Source organism: Lissotriton helveticus, chromosome 7 (genome assembly GCF_964261635.1).
Source record: "Lissotriton helveticus chromosome 7, aLisHel1.1, whole genome shotgun sequence".
NCBI lineage: Eukaryota > Metazoa > Chordata > Amphibia > Caudata > Salamandridae > Lissotriton > Lissotriton helveticus.
The window spans coordinates 167322408-167344586 of NC_136068.1; the positions used below are offsets into that span (position 1 = coordinate 167322408).

General features: G+C 44.2%; 1 protein-coding gene across 1 annotated transcript in view; it reads left to right on the forward strand.

The window, feature by feature from the left end:
- PREX1 (phosphatidylinositol-3,4,5-trisphosphate dependent Rac exchange factor 1) overlaps positions 1-22179 on the forward strand; it is a 774514-nt gene that overhangs the window by 465715 nt on the left and 286620 nt on the right. The window contains exon 10 of the mRNA XM_078651860.1: positions 8259-8408. Coding sequence (XP_078507986.1) covers positions 8259-8408 — 150 coding nt within the window. The remainder of the gene's footprint in view (positions 1-8258; positions 8409-22179) is intronic.

The following is a 22179-nucleotide window of genomic DNA, read 5'->3' on the forward strand; positions in this document are numbered from 1 at the left end:
GCCCCTGGAAGGTAGAACACCGTCCCCCAAGAGCGGCAATGCCACTTCCTTACCAAGTGCGGGCACCGGGGGCGGCTGCCCTTTAACTCCGTCCAGCTGGGGAACACTTGGACCTGCAAGGGGAGAAGATATTGGCAATGCAACACTGTCGGCGACCGCTGCCGATCTGATTTTTTCAACAAACCTCGCTGCCTCTGCTGCATGATCTGCAGAATTCGGGAAAGCTCCCCCTTTTTGGAGCCATGGCATCAAGGCCGTTATCTGGGATAACAATTCAGGGGGCATTGAATCTGAATTACCCCCCGGGACAACAGGTACCACTGGGGTTATGCCCTGTGGTACTGGCGCAGCTGGCAGGGCGGGTGCCGGGTGTGGCAAGCCTGTACCCGGGATTGTGGGCACCGGTGAGGGAGCAGGCCCAGCGTCTACTGGTTGACCTACCGGCACCACGGGGGCAAAGGGCGTAGGCATAGGTATATGCGGGGGTGAGACGACCGCCGCCGGCATGGCAGGTACCGGCTCTACTGGCCCTGGGGTGGGGGCAGCCTCCCTGGGTCTCTTGGACTTAGACTTCCCAGGTGGGGTGACAAAATCCCCCCTTGGCACTGGTGCCACCCTCTTGCGAATAGGCCTACCCGATGGGCCCGGGGCATCCCCATGCTTCTCATTGAACCGTGCTTCAAGCTCATCTACTTTCCCTAACTGCTGCTTAATGGCACTCATGTCACGCATCATGGCCCGCATCATAGCCTCCATGCTGGACCCCCTTTTTCCTCCCCGCGGACCTGGCATGATACCCCCCCAAAAAACCGCAGCCTACTCTCCTAATATCACAACAGGCCAACTCTGTGTACCTTTCAGATGGAGGGTCACCAGGGGGCTTTCAGCACCATGCAACGGCGACCGCAACACTAGCGGCTTGTCCGCTTATGTAAGGGGTGAGTAAACCTAATGTAGACCCACCCGGCGGCCACCAGGAGCGATGAATGCTAGCCCCCCGTACCCCTCTTACCGATCAGTCCTGCGCGTCCGCTGGCGATATCCGCGCGTTTTACCGTTCTTATGTCCGTCTCTGAGTGGATTGCACCAGTAGTATGGTTAATTGTCTGAAATAGAGATACGAATTACCACCAAGTAATATCAAAAGGGGGACAGATTTTTTGGGAAAAAAACCCTTCGTTTAAAACAATGGATGTGCACTACTAACCCTGTTTAATTCAGAGATAAACAATTAAATTCCTTCGTTAGCAGTTTTCAATAGTACAGATCCATGCAGCATTCAAAGGTCAGTAAACATCAATTTACTTTCTTTCCTAAAATGTACACAATTCTGCGGCCTGATTTATAAGATCATTCACTTTCTTTTTGAACACATGCAATTGTTCACTTTTTATCACAAACACAAAATGATTATAATTACATAGGGTCTCCCATCCAGGAGCTGCCCTGGTCGACCCTGCTTCGCTTGCCAATGAAGCTACACACCTAAAAGCTCCAAGAACCCTCGCGTGAACAATGCAATTCCTCCTTTTCGCCCAACGTGAGGCTCAAACCTGTGACCCAGAGATTAGGAGTCTCCCGCTCTACCGAGTGCGCTAGCCTGTCTCCCTAATGGATGGTACACCGCCCGTTTTTGTAGTCAGGCCAAACGCAAGATGAATTAACACGCAGGGAGCCCCGGGTCTCCAAAGAGGAAGGATGCAGCCTTTACGGCGGGAAATCGGACCCGCGCTCTACTAATTACAGCCGGTCCACAGCTTGTCCCTGCCCCCGTCACACAACTACCTTATGCGGTCGCCGTGCGCGCCGCTTTCGAAATACCACAACGCCTGGGGAAAGCGCCTCTGCTCCCGCCGCCTCCGCTGCCTGCTTGCGTCCCCTGAGGACGGTGATCTGCCCGGCGGCTGGTCCGGTAGCTTCACGACGCGGCTGGGCTCGACGCGGCTCCTCCGGGTCCTACAAGCGGAAAGAAAACAAAATTCTGTCGCCTCGCGTCCCCGATGCTCCGCCCGCAAATATCCGGATCCGCTTGCGACCTGCAACAGAAAGGGAAAAATTTAAACAAAACTAAGAAGCCCCGAGCGCGGGGCACAACGTTCAGCGAGGGAGCGTCCAGGGACAAGGGGGTCTCCTGGGCGCTCCCCACCTCTTATTCCCGAGGGGCCGGGCGGCCCCTCCTATCGCCCGCCCCCCCTGACCCGGACCCACTACCTTGGATCCGGGTCAGGAAGGCCGCCGGCCAATCGGCGGTGGGCCGCACCCCCAGGGCACGCCCCCACCGCCGAATGACCACAAAGGGGAAAGGGGGGGCGACGGTCGCCGCGCCGCCATGCGTGCGGGGGTGCCGAGGGCCCCCCCTTTTCAGTCTGCATGGAGAACCGGGAAAGTATGCATGACTTGTTTGGGTGGACCAACAGGGCCAACCAAACAGTCATTGCGCACTTAGGAGTGGGCAAACCACCCCTTCCCTGCCCTGCTCGGAGAGCAGAGCAGCCCCGCCCACCCGCCTGCCCGCAAAGCAGCACAAAATATTTAAAATGACAATAAGTGAAAGTTATTATCATTTTATGTTTTCTTCTTCCACTGCTTGAAAGTAGTGGGGTGTCGCTCCTACGCCGTTGCAGAGGAGCTCCAGTCATTAGCACATTGGAGCAAGACACATGTGGGCGACAGCAGCAGTGCATAGAAAGGGCAGTTTTTTTCAAGTAGTTCCCCAGCAAGTTCAATGCCAGCACTCTGTGGAGGTGGAAGGATACACTCAAACCTGTACTGCTTAGTTTTCTCACTCTGAGTACCCGAACTTCTTCTTGGGCAAGGAGAGTACCGGTACTCCAAGTTAGCAGCAGGGCTCAGGCTCTGAAGTAGGAGCACGAGCAGCGCAAAAGCTGCTGAAAATAAGCCTTTCCGATGGCACGCGTGTATATGCCGCTCACCAGTGTATTCCAGGGCTGGGCTGCTACTGCAGAGTTAAGTTCGAATTGGCATCCCAACAGGAAATTAGTTCATGGCCAGAGCTGACGACTGGGGTACAAGGTTCGAATCCCGTCGTCTGCTCATCATCCTGGGATTCTGTGCACTAAACGAACCCCGGGTGGTTAAAAAAAATGTCTTTTCAATGTCAAATTTGATTGTCTTGTAAAGCGCTCTGATGCCCTTGGGTTCCAATTCACACTATATCAAACTGCAAAAAATGTGACTCTGCACATATGACTTGGGGAGAGGAGTTGGCCTAACGGCTAAGGCGCTCGACCTCGGACCTCGGGATCTGGGTTCGAACCTCGGTAACGACGCCAAAAACCTCCTGTGATTCTGGGCAAATCACTTAATCTCCCCGTGCCTAAAATGAAAGTGTGTCCTCATGTAACGTAACTGGTGCTATGTAAAGCGCTCTGATACCTGATTCGGTTCGGGTCTAGTTCGCGCTATATAAAACTCTGCAAAAAAAAAAAAAAAAAGACTTAGAGGCTGATGTCTGCCATGTCTCACAACACACATAAAATCCAAATGTATGTGTTGGGAGTTGAGTGTTCTGGCTGAGTCAGGAGGTGGTGAGATGAGGCTCAGCATACATAAACGGGACCACAGCCACAGTGATAAAAAAAAAACTACAAATTATAAATAAATAAATGCTACTGATTCTGACACTGGTTTGGGGGAGATATGTCTTGTGATTTCATGCGAGATATCTCACTGTCGACTCGTGTGCTTTGCTTCACCTGATTTTAAACTTATTTTACCAACCTTACTATGGCCGAAGAAAAACAGCTGCTTTGCATGACTTTACATTACTTTCTCTATATATATTTTGCCTGACAAGCAGAAATGATGGTAGTTTGATGATTGCCAACTATTCCAACCATACCTGTCACATCTGATATTTCCTATTTAAAATTCCAAATACTGTTTAACTTCATAAAGAACATTTTCATATTTAGTTATTTGTTTGCTCGAGTTATGTGAACATCTCACTACGGTAAAACAAAAAAAAAATGAAGCTATATCCCTAAATCTCTCTCCTGCATTTTTTGGCCTCTGATCACAAATACAACGTCTGCTTTTCATTAATTTAATTTCTTACTGCTCTCAGGATTGGAAGTCTGCCTCCATTCTTGCTGTTGGAAGCTCCGAGGGCGCCGCTCTGGCCTTGTTGTGGTGGTGCACTCTGCAACTGTTTGAGATGTGCTTGTTTTATGTGACTGCATCCGCACTCCTTCTTTTAATATCTCTATTGCAATTGAAGCCACGAGGCATCATAATTGCATTTTATGGGGCATTTTTGTCAGTTTACCCATCTTTTTCTATTTTAAAACTGTGTTTTGAAGCTTTTCCGGAAACTGTCTCCATTTAACAAGTACTGCAAGAACTGATGGAGCCATCTTGCCCTGTGGGCTACCGGGGAATGTTTTTAGTCTGTTGTAGCTCCTAAAATTATCCTTTAACTTGTGTAACAACATGCCTGCCAACTTGAAGAACAATCTCACTGTGTGAGGAGGGGGCGCGGCCTCATGCCGAGAAGTACCTACGAGGCACTTTTGAACTCCACCCTCCCAAAAAAAAGCAAGCTTGCTTATTGGGCGTCAGCTGTTCAAAGGCGCGGTAAACGAGCTGGAAAACCACCAGCTCGTTTCTATGCCACTGCGTGATATCGGCTTCTCACCGGGATACCGTGTGATGGGAGCTGATAACGTCTGTCACATGGTGGCATCGTGCAGGGCCGGCTCTAGGGCAGTGCGATCGGTGCAACCGCACGGGCGCTGACTTGGGGTGGGAGCGCCATGTTAATTGTTTTAAAAGCACCCGAGATCACCTTCCTTGTCCCGGCAATTTTAAAGCATCAATAAAAATTTTGAAGGTTAATAATGTAATTCCTGGAAAGAGCTTTGTCTGGTAGTAGAAGTTTTGACTCATCTAATATGCCTACTGCAATGAACGTGTTGCATTCAGATCACAAGGTGCATATACTATAAATAGGTCAATAGGTTATCGCTTTTGTCAGAGAGATTATTTTGTTGCTTCCAGTTTATAAACTAAAATCCTAATACAGAGTAGTGAGCTATTTACTGTCATCAAAGCGCTGCATGCAAACTGCAAGGAAAATATTAAAGCTACGTTTTGTTTTGCCTAGTCTTTAATTATTCTGATATTGCAAAAACATTTGGGTAGCAATCAATTCTTTATATTAAAGAAACCCCCTAACAGTGGTGTTACATTTTAAATTCTGAATTTGTGCTTTTCCAGACTAAGGACCCTTAAACTATACTACATACCTGTATGGATGGCATGTGACTCCTACACCTTGCTGTCCTCGGTCTTATGTAACATTTCCTGTACACTGATTTACACACGTATGACTGTCTCTATTTACTGTATGTGTGATGTAAAGTGTTCTGACACTTTTAAACAGGTATGAGTGGCGCTACAAATCTAAGAGACCGTGCTTATGGAGACTTGGGGGGCATTGTCAAATGATGGTAGAGAGGGAATCCGTAGCAGAGGTGGTCATTGAGGGTGGCGCCAACAAACATTGTCAAACAGGGTGCCACCAGTGCTAAAGCTGGCCCTGGCACCGTGTGTGTTGGCAGGTATGTGATCATCCGTGATGTTTGGTTTCCATCAAACGCAGCAAAAACACAAAGACCTAGACTATGGAAGCACATGTGAAAATTCACCCTTCTTTAAAATATTTCGTTCGTTGCTATTCTTTAGCAAACATAACTCCCCTTGTTACATCATTAATTGGGGTAGCCAAAATATCTGGGGTTAGTGCTTAATTTCCTTTTATTTTTTCCATACACAACACAAGAAATTTAATAAAAGTATTGTGTCTGTGTTGTGTTATGAGTGTTTTAATGTGTTGATTGACACTGTACTGGTTATTCTTTTCTATGCTCACTGCACTTTTTTCTGCACAAATCTTTTGTGCATTTGGACACTATTTTCTGTTCTAAGCTTGATGGTACCGATGATGACAACAGGGCAGTCCTGACGAGTACCAGTCAGGTCCCCGCTTGGTGGTGCGCCCGTGAGGTGCCATCTCGCTTTCACCCACTTTTTTTCGGTTTATCACTATATTTGTTTTGTCACGAGATTAAGTGTGGTATGATTGGTCTCGCAACTGTATTTTACTGCTGTATGAGAATCAGGCAATTTTTTGAATTAAGCACTAACCCCAGATATTTTGGCTACCCCAATTAATGATGTAACAAGGGGAGTTATGTTTGCTAAAGAATAGCAACGAACGAAATATTTTAAAGAAGGGTGAATTTTCACATGTGCTTCCATAGTCTAGGTCTTTGTGTTTTTGCTGCATACTGAGTGGAGGGCGACCTATTGACTAGCTTTTCCCTCTAAAGCTCCTCTTTTTCTTGAAACATTCCATCAAACGCAGCCTGTTGACTGATGTCTCTGGACCTCCTGACTATACAGACTCCACAGTTAAGGCTCTAAGTGTGAAAAGTGATTCCCAGTAAAATGAATAACACAGTCTGGAGACGACCAGCCTTTATCCAGCTTTAGCCGTTCACTTTAACAACCCACCAAGTATATGTGACAGCTGCTGGTTGGTTTATGTGGGTCCAAGTGTTGGTGTAGTGCTCTATTATCAAAGGGTCAACTCTATCACGTCTGCCCAATGCTCTCCGTTTTTAGGTCTGGTTTGACATGTGCAGTTGCCTGAACACCTATTGTGTGCTTCGGTCCCAACCATGGGTGTTTGGTGCATCAGTTTGCATCCTACCGCGCTCTTGCATTGCCATACCTATTGATCTGTTTTACATGCTAAAATGCACACTGCATCACCACATGTTAAATTTGTTATCTCAGAGATGCAATGTACACATAAAACAGCTGACTTTGATTTTTCACTGCCACAGGCTTTTAAAAAAGTTTACTCAGTACTAAAAAAGCAAGCCAGAACTATTGGATGTGCCAATAGTTTGGGATATCAGTCATATTCTACTGCAAATTACAGAAAGTGCTGTGTTCAGTCAATGCTGGGATATCGCACTGAGGTCAAGGATTAAATTTTTTATAATTATTTGTATTCATTTGTTCCATAGTAGGTTATGATCTACAGAAACCTGGTTGGCAAACAGGTTTGGCTTTTTTATGTGACCTTTTCTATGCAAATTTCTAGCTGCTTTGCTTTGAGTTTGCCGAAACAGAAGCCACAAAACTAATAATGGCAATGAAAGCCGAAAAAGCTAGCGTTGGAGAAAGTGTTAATAGGTGTGCTCTCTAGCAAAACACATCCTCTTCACAGATTATTTAGGTTTAAGAAACTATCAAGACCACAGACCTGTGGAAACTGCTACTTTGATAGGGTGTGTTTTTGGTTTAGGCACTTAATAGGTAATTGAAGGCATTAAAAAATATGGAGCAACAAATGAGTTTGCAAGCATCTGAAAGATTAGATAGCTTGTGAGGTGAGGGATGCTGGAGAAATCAGGACCTTTAGAGTGGTAGGCGTTGCAGCACTGCCCTTGTCCATTAGCTGGTGATTAAGAAGCCTTTTAACCCCGCATGATTTGTGGAACCCAAAGTCTCGGTGATGTGAGAAGGACATTGGAATATCGGGTATGGTTGTGTTGACTCAGACCGTCCAATGAAGATGCAAGTTTTTCTCTGATAAATATTCCCAAATTCAATGTTATTAATGAGATTGAACTCCAAGAAGGTATAACATTTAACAAATGTTCAGCCGCACATCAGTATGCAAAGCAGTTATTACTATGAATCGCATTATTGATCATATTCCCTTGTTACACTGTAAACATATCTACATGATCATCAAATTAAACCCGATACTGCCAGTTTGTTTTCTGTAAAGGAAAAGTCAAGGCAAGAGAGATGCACTCTATTTACAGAACATAGAAGAATAAACTGTAAATAATAAAAAAAAATGCACAACAGTACATGTTGGAGACTCTAAAAAGGACTTTGGGAGCCTGCGACATCTTAGAATGACAGTCTCTTTTCTTGGATATGAAAAAACCCTAGTGTGATCATTAACAATCTATTAATTATTGTTTTGCATCTGTGCATTTAGAGATGGATATTGACTACATATGCTTTGTTTATCTCCTCTGAGAAAATTTAGCGCAGACATTTTTTGATTAAGTTTAGATGGTCTCTGGTTCCTGCTATAATCTGATCTTTTCATTTTAAAACTATGAGATCCATGTGTAGCGCTGTGTTCAGCATTTATTGCATAATGAGGAGCCTTGCTAATTGCATGTTCTGCTGCTTCTGTCTTGTAGCGGATTACCACAGCAACGGCTACACAGTGACCAATGGCTGGAAGATCCACAACACTGCCAAAAACAAATGGTTTGTCTGCATGGCCAAGACAGCGGAGGAGAAACAAAAATGGTTGGACGCTGTTTTGAAGGAACGAGAGCAAAGGGAGAGTAAGTTAGTTTTTAGCTCTGGCAATTGAATGAAAAGGATATAAATGATTGTCTAAAATACATTGGGTCAGATTTTGTTTCCCTCCATGTCTTGCACAACGTGTTTCAATGTATGAAAAAGACCGCATTTGGTAACCACATTACAATAATTTACCCTCATTTTGCCTAGAGAGATTTCAGTTACTATAGGTTAACCCAAACAGTCCAGAAGAAGAAGCAAAATGTGAATTTAAGAATTTGTAGATTTTCCTTGTCAACGTTCATGTTGTGCTAAGCATTTTGATAGCCGACATCACATCTCGATAATTTCAATACATTGCTATTAAATCCATGTGCTGCTTTTGCGGGGGGGCTTGTAGTGTTACACCTGGACCAACTTTTTTGCATCTGTATTTTGTGTACTGTATGTCTGTTTCCTCTTTGACAGTTTTATTGGCACACTTTCCTTGTTTGATTTCCCCTCTCTTCAATCACACGGCTCGATTAACTATGCCAATTGCATGCATCTGTCTGATTCAAGATGTTCTGATTTTATTGATGCAGGATACTAGCCGCTCCTAATAGATTGAGAAACATTTGGTTCATGCAGGTGTTATATTCTATTTTTCTTCTTTGACCACCTGTCCTGTATTTGCATAAGAGAGAAGACCCAACTGGACACATGTCTGCAAAGTACCTAAGCAACTTTGCCATAGAAGACGCAGATTTTGATTTGTTGATATTATGCACTGGCTTTGGAGCACTGAGGGGTGTTATTTGCTGTCAATACTGCTTAGCTATTGGTTTGTGTTTAGAGAAACCTTAGACACAGGAGACGATGAAGGCCTCTGGTCTTTATTCATGATCTCAAATGCTAGACATGTCTTGGAATCCGTAGCATCTCTTGCTGATAAAGATGGTTGAGTTATCCCTTTTGAAATAAAAAAAGGACAACTTTTAAAATGGGAAACACTTTAGTTTTCAGTCTGGGCTTTTTTCAACTATAGATGTGTCAGTTTCTGTAATTAATTTGATATGGCCATGGGAAAGGAGTGTCCAAAGAAAAATGTCTATCGCAATCCTCATCCGGTCACTAGGAGTGTTGTGAACACATATTTATTATCTCTAAAGGTGAACTCAAAACTTTGGGTGCGTTGTGAACATTTATATAGTCTGTTTTCAATTATTTTCTTTAGTCCAAGTTATAATCTTCTTAATTCTCTATGGCTCAACTTTAATAAGTCATCTAATACGTCATCTGCAGCATCCAGAATATGTTTATGTAAGTTGTAATAATTTTAATTAATGGCCCAAAAACGTCTACTTCTATTTTGAATTTTTTAAATGTTATTCAGTAAATGCAGCTGGAATGTGGGATTTCTACACCAAAAAGTTCTTGACAGCAAAATCCTCTTGCATTAACATATGTAGATTAAATACAGCTGCTATATTGAGGGTGTCCATTGTTGACTGAGTGTCAGTAGTGCTTTCGTTTTGGGGGCAAAGTCTCAGGATGTGGGAATGAGAGCAGGTGGAAGTCAACCAGGTGATGCTTGCAAGAACAGTGCTTTATATCCGATGGGCCTATTGGCGTGCCCATACTCTGCAACTTTTAGAACTTCTCCATTGTAATGCAACCCGATGGAGCAGGCACAGCTGTTTCTGGTACCAAACAAGGCGCTAATATGAATCAGCAGAAATTACATAATGATTACGGGGCTTTGATATCTGTACCTGTCAGATTGCAAGATTTTGTGGGTCCCAGATGTACTGATCCAGTGACTCAGTTCTTGCCAGATACTTTTTTTTTTGTAAGCAAAATTTTATTGTGAATCAGCAAAAATTACATAATATTGTGATTACGGTTCTTTGGGATCTGTAGCTGTCAGATTACAAGATTTTGTGAGTCCCAGATGTACTGATTACTGACTCAGTCCTTGTCAGATTCTTTAATAAAAAATCCTCTATTCTGTTTTTGATCAAGATGCTGGCCGGTCGATAATTGAAACTCCCAGCGTGTCACTTTCTTTCATATCTTTGAGGCTTTTGATAATATACACTCAAGGTCGTTAAGCCAAGTTTCATTACAACCTGTGAAAAGAAAATTGGTTGGGGATGAAATGTCTTATTCTGGTCAGGCATGTTTACCTGGATTCCTCCGCGAGCTCAAGATATGCCATGAATGCAGTTCTGATGGAGGTGAATGTGTTAAAATGTTCACGTCAAGGTACCCGTTTTTTTTTGGGTTTGAGAACGTTTCTATAGATTTGAGGGTGTGTGCCATTTCTCTGATAGATAGTATTGTCTTTGGAAAAATGTAGAAAGATGCATGCATAGACTGTTTTAAAATGACAACAGCTGACAAAAAATCCCTTTCCCAGTTTACTGTCCACAAAGAGATGTGGATACATTATATAATTAGTTTTCTGTTATTATCCCTGATAGTTGTTGCGTAACCTATGTTTAATGTGTACATTATTATTGCAGTCTCTATGGAGAATGACCAAAAAATGCAGAAAACTAGAATTTAACAGCATGCCATAAAAGGTCTAGAATCAGTTAGAATTCTATTTGCTAGGCTTTCTGGAAGTACAGCTTCGAAAAATAAGGCTATTGAGTGTGATGCCAAAAATCCAACTTAAATCTCAATGCAGGCAACATAAAGGATGTTTTTAGAGCAGGCGGTAAAATTAAGATTTCATAACTAAACTTTATATAAGATTTATTTTCAAACCAATCTCAACAGCAAAGAATAGTTATAAAACTACACCTCTCAATAGGCTGAACTTTTTGTCTTGTGGTGCACATAGGGCACAGTAAGCCTTCTGAGTACCCTGTTTTGTACACACACATAGACTTTGATAAATACACCAGCCAGTTAACCTAAGGCTTGGAGATGAGAGATAATTATTGGGGCTTGTATATGTGCTATCGAATATGAATGAATTACAGAGCCTGTTAAGCTCTACTGATTACATTAAAATTCATCTAGTGGAACTTCACCATCTCAAATTCTTCCTCATCCTGATACTTACAAAAGCTTGTAGTGTTCTCATCTTCTGACACAGGCACCCCAATAGCCTCCTTTCCTGATGCCGATATCAGTTACATCCTATTGCAAGCTCAAACGGGCTGCACTTTCAAGAGGTTGCATGCGCTACTACTTTGTTAGATTTGTATTTATCTTTTGATGACATAATCTCGACAGTCTTCTCCGTGAGTCCACTAAACCATTTTAAAAATGATATGCCTTGGCCCGGCGCAAGGTGGGGGTGGTGATGTGGAAGCCAGGAGCTTTATCAATGGGGTAAGGTGTTCTGCCAGCTGCTGGTTGGCAAGATTGCTGCGATCACCTTTTCACTGACACGTTTCAGCTTTTCTCGTGAACCGGAGCATGCCTTCACGGATTGAAGCTGGCCCAATATGTCAAGGAACCACTTTGAGGGAATTCATACAATAGAGCATAGAGATATCCCACTCAGTGCTGCCTTCCACACCCCTACACCTCTCTCAGGCATCCTGCCTATGCTTCCAGGATCTGCAGTCCTTACTTAGTTTATTATTTTGTTCTGTGGATTCAAATTGGCCGCAAGACTCCTCATAATTTCAAAATGTATGTTCAGAGTGGAGGGGTGGCATGTCCTTGAAACTGGCAGGGTTTAGAGTCCCTTTGAATTTCCGCACTGCTTGGTCACATGGCATTGAGGCCAGTGTTCCCTTGCTGCCCAGCCACATACTGCCCTTAGGTGGTCCCACAGAAGTTGCCTTTTGCTTTAGTGGTGTATTTGTTATTTCACAGGAGGTTAATTGATCACCTTTCATTCAGATGTCATTTCCGGCATAAAGTGGATTGCGAGAGGACACATGGTTTTGAGATTTGCGGTGCAGTCACAGCTGCATATTGTGTTGGGTTCCATCTAGGATAGGGAAACACATTGCCAGCCACGTATGCATGGGAGCTATATTTGAAATCATCGGTATGAAACTGCTGGGTTGATAATGCACAGTATGTTCTCAGTAAGGGCCTAGGTTAGCACTCCACCACTACAGGGCAATTGGATGGTTATTCTGCTTTCTATAAGGACCCGGAAGGGCCATAACAAAGGTCTGCCACATCCTGCAGTCCCACAGATTTTAACTGCATGAACAACTTCCATGTGGTTCATTAAATGGATATTTAATTAATAGAGGAGGGGATTAGAACATGGACGTCAATACACCAAAATGCCAAGGGTAGCATAAGGGACATTGCATTGCATTTGACCTTTACTTTGACTCTCAAACACATGCTTGCGCATACTAAAACATTCACACTCTTGCACACGTAAACGCACTTTCACCCGCAAGCATGCATACAAAATACATTTAGCTGCATTTTCTTCTTAATTTAGCTTCCAACTAATGTACTCCATTGTTTATTACACTAATAGTGACTTGTTATCCTGCCTTTAAAATAACCCTTAGTGCTCGATATGGGCAAACGCGCTATTGGCTCCGCCCGCTGCTTTATTGGGCACGCATTATAAGGACACTGGAGCTGTTGCCCTTTGCGGAAGCCCTGGCAGAGGTCATCCATCTTGACACGTGCAATAAGGTAGGGTGGATTAGAAACGTCAGGAAATTGGTGTCAGATGTCGGGCTTCAGGGTCTTTGGGACAAGCCAGACCCCACCCTACTTCAAAAAGAGGTCCTGAAGCAATATTATTGGAAATGGATGGGGCAACGCAAATCTGTCAAGCCTAATCAGAGGAAACTCACAGAGGAATTCCTGCTCCCCAAACAGGTTAGGTTGTTCGAACCTTACCCAGACACATTTCAGATCCCCCCAGGACAGGATGTTCAATTTAGGATTGGTACCCTCCCTGTGGGCGAGGTTGCTGCTAAGTGGCACCTTAACTCTACAAGTCCAAGCAATTGCCCTGGTTGCAATGCCCTGGTGGAGTCCTTTAGCCCACGTCCTGTTTGCATGCCTTGCTTATGCACAGACCAGGTATAAGGGGCTCAAACTGGTCTGCTGACAACTGGGCACACAGAACCACTGGGATGCACTGCGCATACTGAAGTCGGACACCACGGCCCTCTTTGCCTGCACTATGGCTAAGTTTTTACCCTACATGTGGGGCATTAGAAGGAAGGCACTCACAAGAGCACCTCAGCAATGGCCAGGTTGACCCTTAGTCTGAGTTGTTTCTCTGGTCTCAGTGACTACATTTAGGTTACCTGCAGAAGCACTTTATTGCAGAATGATTGCACAACCTGATTGCTAAGGGAGGACCCTAAAGTCAAACCTGTGACATCTTCTGTTAGATGCTCTTATTATCTTTTATTCGTTTTTTACATTTTAGCTAGCTTTTGACCAATTAATTTTATTCTAAATGTATGAAAGATGTTATGATGTAAAATTCTTAATTGGCTGCTGTCAATCAGACATGGTATCCATTTGCAAGCTAATAAATACATGGACCTGTTTTCAATTTTAATTGTTGCGGTTAGTTGAACCGAGCACCTTATGTAGTTTTTACATACTGGTCTAACATGTTTTAGTCATGCTGGCAATTTGCTGCCAAAACAATAATCTTGTGATACGAAGTTCCGCATGTATATTTTTCTTTTATATTTTTAACTGTTTTATTGCGTATGTTTTTTGTAGCTTTCATGACTTGAACAGGCGAAATAAAGCTTAAATGATGATGATGATGATTATTCGCTATTTGTATAATAAAACAATTGACAAACCAGGCAGGTGGAGCACCAACCAGCGTCCATTAGGAAGATCTGCCCCTGTGTTCCAGGCACTGATCTTCGCACCTCTGATTCCAGGGGTAGCAAGAGGCAAACAATGCAGGTGCCGCGGCTGTGACCCCGGACGACCCCTAAATGACGTCCATGGTTAAGGATAAGTCTCGTGTAGTGTCCCAGCTGGGAGTCTTGGTTGTTAAATTTCAACAATGTCTGAGGCAATTGTTGAAGAGGATCTCTCCTCCTGAAAGAGAATGGCTCGGGATGCAGGTGTGATTAGCAGTGTTTTGGGAAGAAAGATTGATAGTCCTTATTTTATTCCCTCTCTGTACCATAAATAGCCATATTCTCTCCTCGCTGGCAGTGCTGATTTAATGGATTACTTGGGCAAGAATTAATCTATTTCCCCAGGCAATTTGCATTATGCAGTGTTAGAGGGTATACTGTTCTCTTATTGATGCTAATCCAGTTATTCCTGAGGATCTAGTAAGTACTGCAGTGCGGGTTTGTGTTCCAGAGTTTGTCTCAGTGGGGCTTGTCTATTGAGCAGTTCCCCGGTACCCTTATTCTTTCTGGTATGACTTGTGTTTTAAAGTGTGGATCAATGGACAATACATCACAGAAGAAATTAAGAAATGACTTCCGCGGGATAAAATAGTCTTCCCTAGTAGGTATTTTCAATGGAGTCTTTCAATTCTCAATCTAGGCTCTAGAAGACACTGGTCTGGCTGAATCTTGCATCAATAGTCTACTAAGAGAGGTGTGGTGCTTCATTGTGAGGGCCCAGGTAGGGAAGGCATAAGTACATGCACTACTGTTTTTTCCTTTCCTTTCCTTGAAGAAATCCATGTTCTAGCATTTGGGACCTTTGATCCGAGTTGGATTACCTCAAAATATATTTTATAGGCAGAACTATTGATTCCTAGAAAATTTTCTTTTATTACATGAAGAAAGCAAAAGTAAATGTAGTAAACCACAAAATGCTCCTCTTCAAATGTATATGATATCGTCATTTGTCTAAAAACACAAGACTAAGGAAACTATAAAAGGATTTAATGACCCTGTAGTGTGCAAAATAATGAGGTTTCCAGTAACAAAGGACTTTTATAACCATATAAAGGAATGAGGCCACAGGCGGAGTTACTATGTAAGGTCAAGGAAATCCTTTTTACAAACTGCAGGGAGTATTTTATTACTTGTAATACATGCTCACACAAAGCTTCATCTTCTCTCGAGTTATGCGGAACATATGTCACATCTTCTCCAAAAATAAACTAGTAAAACTGGTGGATTTGTTCCTTGCCTACACACAGCTGCATATGTTTGGGTTGTCCATGCTTCTATGGATCTCAAAATGTGGACCAGGCAGGTGCGGGTTTCCCATGACTGACAGTAGTATCAGTAGGAACCTATCTTCATTGATTGAGAAAGTGGCCTATGCGATTGCTTGTCTTTATACATTGTCATTCGCCACCTTTCACCCAGTCGGAGTAGGGACATGTGTTAGAGAAAATTTCTATTGGGTGCTGGTAAGCCATTAGAATAGTCTTTCTTTAAACTTGTACATTTGCCTTCGGAATGGGCAATTTGCAGTGATATGTACACCACTGTAGAATGACCTCCTGAAGTTGTTCCTTTTTATAGCCTCCTGTAAGCAGAAGCGGGTCCCACGAAAATAACAGATCCTCTGATTGGCTGACTTTGAAACCATTTATCTCTGCAAGAGCAGTTTTTGTACACTGTTATCCTGCCTTTAAAATTTCCCATATGCGCTAAAACATAAGGCCTGCTGCAGCTACCTTTCCTGATAAGGAAAGGTACATTTGAATAGGTTTACATTTCAAACATCTTCCAGGCTGCTCTCCAGACATGGCCTTTGTGTAGTGATGTCCGTCACCTTAGGGCTGTCTCCAGCCTGGAGCACCCGCAGCGGATGCACAAAGAGGTGTGAGGGCTCTGCACTGAAGTGTGATTATGGTAGACAAATGCTTGGCCTCACCTAAAGGGTCCCCTTCAACCTGCAGATCCACCCCTACTCTCCCTTAGCATCTACAGAAAGGGCAGAGCTTTGGGGAGTCTAATCAGCAGCCATTTACTAACAAGTGTTCATTGAATTTGTAAAGGGAGCCCTAGCACCTCAAGCTCACAATCCGTGGCTCCATTTGTGAAGGTCATTCGGCTGCTCTTGCCACTTCACTAGAACTTGTTCCCAATGCACAGAAGGCAGAAAAGAAGGTGGGGAGAAAAGGAAATAGAAATGTAAGAGGGGCTGAAACTGGAGCACGGATGAAGGAAAAAAGTGAAGCTGCAGGCAGTTAGGAGGGCAAACATGAAATAAGAAGGAAATGAGTTGAGTAAAAATGAGGGAGCGAAAATGAGAGAATAATAAAGAGAAATAACAGAGCCAAAAAACATACAGAGTTGGATGTATTAAAGAATTAATGAGGAGTACAGAGGACAATGCTAAATGGGTTGAATAAAAATACCATACCCCTCGATGACATTACCATCCTCAACACTCTCTCGACCATTAATCTCTCAAACCACTTCAATTACCCCTCCCCCCCAACTTCTATAAAGAAATGATAGGCTCATTTGCAGCGCTCTGGTCCAAGATCATAAATGCCTCTCTCCGTCAAGGCGAGATCCCGGACTGCCTGAAGGAGGGACTAGTGCTCCCCATCCTTAAAAAACCCTCAGCTGACCCGAGCGACCTGAATATTTACAGACCAATCACAAACATTCCTACCCTGGCTAAACTACTGGAAAAATGTGTTCATGAACAACTGCGCAGACACATTGAACAATTCCTGCTCCTCGACCAATTCCAATCGGGTTTCCACACTGGCCACAGTACCGAAACGGCCATCACTCACATAGTGGATGATGCTCTCACTTTACTGGACCAGAATGAAGCCTGCCTAATAATTCTTGTCGATCTCTCATCTGCACTTGACACTGTCTGCATTCAAGGAGGTGGAGAAGATTGTCATAATCTTCTCCACCTCCTTGAATGCAGAATGGGACTATCTGACATGGTCCTTAAATTGTTTGCCTCTTTCCTCAACAATAGAACTCAAAGAGTCAAATCCAATCAGACTATATCCAACCCCAGTCCCTGCATGCTGGGTGTTCCACAAGGGTCCTCACTCTCCCCCACGTTCTTTAACCTTTTCCTTGGAACCACTGACGGTAATTCGTAAAGCCTCCAACATCCAATATCATATGTACGCCGATGACACCCAACTATACATGAAAATTTCCTCCCCCAAAGACATCAATGCTCTCAACGGAACCCTGCTCAAAACCCTGAACTGGCTTACCTCCAACCACGTCAAACTAAACGCCCTCAAGATGGAATTCCTCCTCATTGCACCGGCTAGGCAAAACTCCACTGTTGTGAAATATCTCTCTAATCTCACCGCGCTCAACTGCACACCACACCTCATTGACTCCACGAAATCACTTGGAATTCTGCTTGATAAAAACCTAAACATGCAAGATCACATCAGAGCATCTACCAAATGAGCGAACTTCCAGCTGTTCATCCTAAGAAAACTCAAACCCTACCTACCCCATGAGGACTTCAAATCGGCAGTGCAAGCACTGGTCATCTCCAGACTAGAATATGGCGGTGCTACTTTATGCGTACTGCCGAAACTCAGGTTAGCCCCATCAGAGCTTCGCTAAATGCGGCTACGAGACTCATCACGGGTTCCAAGAAGAACAACCACATCTCGCGGGACCTGAAATCACTCAACTGGCTTCCTTTTGAGGCAAGGATCCAATTAAAGATTGCTTGTATGACTCATAGAGCTATTCACTTTAATGCCCCACTCTACCTGGCAAATAAGCTGGAACTTTCTGGGGGCTCCCGCCCACAAGGAGCACCGGCACCTTGCTGCTCAAGCCAAAGAAATTCAATATGCTTAAAACCTACAATCGTACATTCTCGGGCACTGCCCCGAGAATCTGGAACGCCCTGCCACTGGAGACCAGGCTTATTCCATCCACTTTTACCTTCAAAAGGGAAGTAAAAGCACTACTAATGAACAATGGGCTGATCTAGAAACTTTGACCTCTTACCGCGAGACTTTTTGGATATCCTAACTATTACATGTCATCTGTTGCGACCTACAGTTGCCTGCCATAATGTCCCTTTTGTTGTTGATGGATATTGTCCTTATATTCTTGCTACCATAGCCTTCTCCCGATTTCCATCCATTATGTAATTTTTGCTCTTGTTCCACATTGACCTACTTGTACCTTGTTTTGTCTCTTTGAGCTGTGTTCCTATTTCCTCTGCAACCTTATGTAAAGCGCTCTGATATCCACTTGGGTCATGTTCGCGCTATACAAAACTTATAAATAAATAAATACCTATCACAGTTCTAGGGAAGGATTGAGGGAACTCAGCAAAAGATAGAGATCAAGGGGAAATGTGAAAGGTGAAAGGAGCGGCTGCAGACAAAAAGAAGCAACTTGAACAAAGGGCAGAAAAAGAGAGAAAAGTGACAGTAATGAAAATGAAAAGAAAGCAGAGGAAAAATAAATAAGCCTTGGTTATTACATGTAAAAAAGAAGTCGGATACAAGAAGGAGGTGATGCACCTAATGTAGAGTAGTGTGTGTAATCTACCACCCTTCGACTCTAACCCTGGTGAAATAGTTCAGTGGTTAATCTCCTGACTGCAGCCATAAATGTGTAGGCTGCAGGTCACCGGTCCTAAAACCATTCACAAAGCCCGATGTGTTAATGCACATTCTGTTGAGCTGTATGTTTCACACCTCCATCACAGGCTGCAATCATAGATAGATCATAGTGTTTAATGCCCGTGCTGTAGAAATGTGTATGTTGTTTCAGTCCTAGTGACAGGCCTCCCTCCCGGGTAGGGCACTTGCTGTGTGAGTTATGTATTAGAAGAGACCTAGGGTTAAAAAGAAGTGGTTAAACATTTGCATTATTGCAACGCTGTAGGAACTCAAAACAAGCATTTACAATGCAACGGTCTCGCCTTTGCAAAAGTTAGAGCTATTGGCATTGTAAATGACAAAATGTTTGTTTATGTGTTGGTTTTTAAAACAGATAAATAAATGGCATTGTCATTTGCAATGTCAATATCTCAAACACATGTAAATAACCAAGAGGCAAAATAAAAATACATATGTTCCCTAGTAATTGACGTATAACATGCGATAATATAACATTATGAGACATAACAAAGAGTCCAGTTCTATTAAACAGCCTCAGAAAGCACTATAACAAATGACACACCATCATAGCACATAACATCACAGCAGCATACAAAATAGTATAGCATATTATAACAGGGTGACATTATAACAGCACAACTGAACACATGTTATAAGACGGCAAAAACAAAACCATTGCATTCTAAACCAAAGCATAACATGTTGACATTATAAATGCTTGTTTGACGATATCAGGTGGGGTTTTGAGAATTATCATGACATCATTCACCCAATAGCCTGTTTAACCAACACCACTTAATATTAACTTTCTAAGGATTCAAGGATGAGTCAACACAAAATGAATCAAACCTGCTAGAGAAGTAGCTGCATTAAGCAACTGAGCTACCTTAGTGGGAGTAAAATACCTCTTCATCCCATAAACCTTCCACCCCTTTTTTAGTTTTTTGGGGAACTTCAAAAGTACCATGAATGAATTTGTGCGGGACCCTCTTTAGTGCCGTTTACATCAAGTGCACTGTAGCTGGCATTTCTGATAAAAAAACAGAAGAAATCACGTTGGACAAATGGGAAGAGTACACAAAGGGAGCATGGTTTGAGGAATTGAGAAGAAAAGTTCTTAGTGGCAAGTAATGTTTTTCTTAAAACTTCATCTTTCCACAGATTTCTGTCACAGCTGGCGCCCAAAACAACAACGTCAGCAGTGATGCAAGGAGGGGGGGGGGGGGGGGGGGGCACGGGGAAGAGTCTGTGGTCGAATCTGTTTTCGGAAGTTTTGAAGACTCCGCCTTTCATTTCTCGATGTAAGAGCCCCTGGGGGGGGCGGGGGACTGCTGTTTTATTTATAACCGAGCAGACACCGTGACCTCCGGGTCTGTCGCATCTAAAGGCCCTTCGGGGTCAGTGATGCCCGGGTACAGAAGGCCTTGGTGTGGTGCCCCCCGGTGCCACCAAGGGGCAGTGCTGCTCCGTGCCCCATAGCTGCATACAGACCCCTGCTGGGTTTAAATGCACGTCTTATGATTTGACTCTGCTCTGAGTTCATAACTCGGGTAATTGAACGGGACATGCCAGAGAATTCATGGGACGAGCCAAGCCACGGGCCTGGCTCGGCTCTGCGTACCCAAGGCCGAGCCAAACCCGCAGAGCAAACATCAGCGAAGAAATCCGGATTCGGATGTTGTAGATAGCGCCTAGTACTAATAGCGCATTTGTATTCAACTTTCTTCAGCAGTTTCCCTCTCTGGCTTCTATTCAATCCAGGTGAACGTTTCAAACGTGAAAGTTTTACTCCTGTGTCTGCTCTGCGGCCCCACACTTCCAGTCCCGGGCCGGTTATCGATAATAATACACATTACAGTCACAGCTCACCTTTCTGATCACCTCACCTGATGCAGGGTGTGATCTGAGCCAGAAATAGTTTTCCCTTTGCAGTCTTGGTTGCAAATGTATGTATAAAATTTAATTAAATAAGAATGTGCCTTTTTTGGGGCGATAGCTGACTAGAGTCGAGTCCAGCACATTTGTCATCCTTAAAATATTTCGAATAATGGTGGTTCTAAGGGATATATATATATATATATATATATGCATTAGAGGTCTTTACACGAGCACCACAGTGTGTTACACGTGTTTTTGGGTGGTTTGTCCAGAATCACAGGTGGGCAGAGGCACGGACACTCTTCCCACGTCACTTCCTTCATGCGATCACCTGACTTGGCATTACCCCTGCACTCCCACAACGTTCACTTCAAAACTATAGCGTCTAATCTACAACCCGCTGCCCTTCGCAGCACTGGGAAGCCCAGCCGTGGATGGACAGAACGAAGGGGGCCGCTTTCTGCTTAATGCTCAGTCAGGGAGGGGCCCTGCCCGGCTCGTTTTAGGCTGGAGGGCAGTGACACACAGGCCTCTCACCGAGTGTCTGGAGTGGAGTTTTGAGATTTTCAGTGTGGATACAAAATGGGGAAATTCCTGAACCGCACACAACGCCCCGGGGGAAGGGTGCAATGTACGCCAGGATTACTCCCCCCCCCCCTCGCACACTCCCTCCCCCGATAGTTCGGGCTGATGTCTGTAGTCACTCTGCTTCTATCAAGGGAGTGCCCCTTAACTGGAAATCGCACCATCTTCATATTCCTGCGGAATGCAACAACGTCCATCAAAAGATTGCTCCTGGTTCCCAAAACATTGTTTTTTTCTGAAGAATAGTTCATCTTTCCAAATGTATAGGGATATTAGCACCTGTGTGACAGTCACATTCTTTAGGAAAGGTGGCATATTTAAAAAATATATTTTGTCTATCAAAAACCATGCTGTCCCGTTACCCTGAAGGATGAGCGTGCCCAAAAACAATGATATACAAGGAAGTCACTGTTACTCACGAGCCCAGCATTATTTTCTAGCAGCCTCACCGGAAGTCAGGCAAAGTCGCCTGTGACGGGGGCGGGGCTGCGTCTGGACCGGAAGAGAAGGCGGAGTGAAAGCGTCTCACGACGCCAGAAGGAGAGCGGAGTCCCTCAGAATTGACCTGGTAAGTTGAAAAGGATTCCCTCGTTGTGTGTGTGTGTGTGTGTGTGCTTGTGTGTGTATGCATGTGTGCGACGGCGGGGGAGAGGGGGGTGCACTCGTGTGTGTGCGCGCGTGTGTGTTTGTGTGCGGGGGGGTGGGTGTCTCTGTATGTATGTGCGTGGGCGCTTGTGTGTGTGTATGCGCATGTGTGTGTGCTTCCCAGGAGACAGCGCCTGGCCACAGCGCTCGTTCGCGTGCTCGTGTCAGTTTGAAATCGCCTCCAAGGCAATGCGCGCGGCCAGGATTGTCTCCTGGGAAGCACACACGCCGAC